The sequence below is a fragment of the Asparagus officinalis genome, chromosome 9 (genome assembly GCF_001876935.1).
Source record: "Asparagus officinalis chromosome 9, Aspof.V1, whole genome shotgun sequence".
Lineage (NCBI taxonomy): Eukaryota > Viridiplantae > Streptophyta > Magnoliopsida > Asparagales > Asparagaceae > Asparagus > Asparagus officinalis.
In genome coordinates, this window is record NC_033802.1 from 41,154,370 (window position 1) to 41,156,287 (window position 1,918).

Sequence of the window (1,918 nt, forward strand, 5' to 3'; positions counted from 1 at the left end):
CTGCATCGCTTATAACCTGACCTGTCCTTAATCTTTCCTTGTAAACTGCCATCTCGCTTCTATACCTTTCTTTATCCTTCACACCTATCTCCTGGTAAACCTGAAACAGAAACATCAGATACATAAGGAAAATTAATAAAGAACAAAAAATCAAAAAGAATAATATAAAAGGGTTATTTGCACTTTGGTACCCTACATTAAACAACTTTGTTTAACTTCGATACGCAAAAGTTCACTTTTCTTATCTATGATATCCCAAATCTTTCCTTAAAGCTTACACATATTTTGACTTTGATAACCCTAAGTTTACATCCTTTTAACTTTGATACACCAAAGTTTACATTTTTTTTAATTCCGATACTCCAAACTAGGGGTATCAAAATGCCAAAAATTAAACTTCAGGGTATAAAATAAAACGGTGTTCTTTGGGGCATCAAAGGGAGAAAAAAAATTTTGAGGTATCAAAGTCAAAAAAGGTGTAAACTTCAAGTTATCAGTGTCAGAAAAAAAATATTGGGGTACCAAGTAATTAAATAAAAAAGGTTTCAACTTTAGGACATCAAAGTGCAAATAACCCAAATAATATAAAAGATTAATGTCTTAATGATTACAGATTTCTCGGTGTCAGTTAGTTTGTTCCAAAGATCCCCGATAATTTTACTGATTGCTCTGTCTCTTCCTGGATGAAGCGGTTTAAGCCTGGCATGCTGCTCTTGGAAAAAAAAATTGTACCCGCTCCGGTTAGGCTTTGGATGTGAAGGGTCACGCTTGCTGAGCTTCTTTTTACGGCGGCGACGGCGATCAACCTTCTCAACACTATAGTCAGCATTCCCTGAAAATACTGCTGCTCGGTTTGAACTCTGTTCTTGAGTGTGAAAAAGGACACCTCTGAGCTTTTGTGCGCCAACATTCACAGTTCAAGTGGACGGTATCAAAGTCCGTCGTTACCTAGCATTGCCTAGCTGTGACGCTGTGGACCTGCCGTCATTAGATGGACCCAACTTGTGTTGGAGGACTAGGACGAGAATGTTAATCAGAGGCCTCAGAACTAAGAACGTGTAAATGATGCTTGATCAATTGAATGGACAAAGTGAAAAGGGTCAAAACCCTCCCCCAAGAACCCAAGACTTTGAGGTGTTTGCACAGCCTCCCTCCCCCCCAGCCACAAACAAAAAAAAAATTGTGAGCTAGTAGGTATCACGCTTGTTTTGAAGCCAAATTTAAGGAAGGTTTCATGAAATTACTAATGTATTAAATAGATAAGGCAAAATTGTCCAAACTATGTGACAAGATAAGCAAATGACAACTTAAACTAATTGTTGTCAGTCGTGATAGTTTATTGGTAAGAGGAGTTCTCTCGAATTCGTAAAGTTTAGGAATTTTCTGCAAAACACCCCAAAGTCCAGGGTTTTTGTGAAATTTACCATGTAAGGTTTTTGTGAAATTTACCATGTCAAATAAGGAAAAAGCTGAACAAGTTTCCAAATACATCCTCAAAAAATAGGTGCAAGCATGATGGAAGTTGTCACTGAAAAGGGGCTTCATTTTGAGCATGCACAAAATATGCAAAGTGCATAACATACTCCAATAATAAAATAATGACACTATAAAAAACTGTACATTAACACTTGCTTAACATTTATCTGGACATATCAGAAACAGATGTATAGGATTTTAGAACACAAATAAGAAATTGCGTGTCAAAGTTGGATATGAAGATCGTGCATTGAACCACAGTGTTGCCATGTACCACAAAAAAAACTATATTATTTAATAATGTTATTTTATTATTAACATTTATATATTAATATTTTAATAATAATGTTCTTTTATTAATATTTTTATATTAATATTTTTAGTATTAATATTTTTATAATAATGTTATTTCATTATTATTTTTATATTAATTTTATAATAA

The 1,918-nt window shown here is 34.2% G+C and overlaps 1 protein-coding gene across 1 annotated transcript in view; it reads right to left on the reverse strand.

Annotated features, from left to right (window-relative positions):
- Positions 1–1,918, reverse strand: part of LOC109823390 (high mobility group B protein 15-like) — a 21,731-nt gene that overhangs the window by 744 nt on the left and 19,069 nt on the right. The window contains exons 6-7 of the mRNA XM_020389667.1: positions 612–919; positions 5–100 (exon numbers count right to left, since the gene is read on the reverse strand). Coding sequence (XP_020245256.1) covers positions 5–100; positions 612–919 — 404 coding nt within the window. The remainder of the gene's footprint in view (positions 1–4; positions 101–611; positions 920–1,918) is intronic.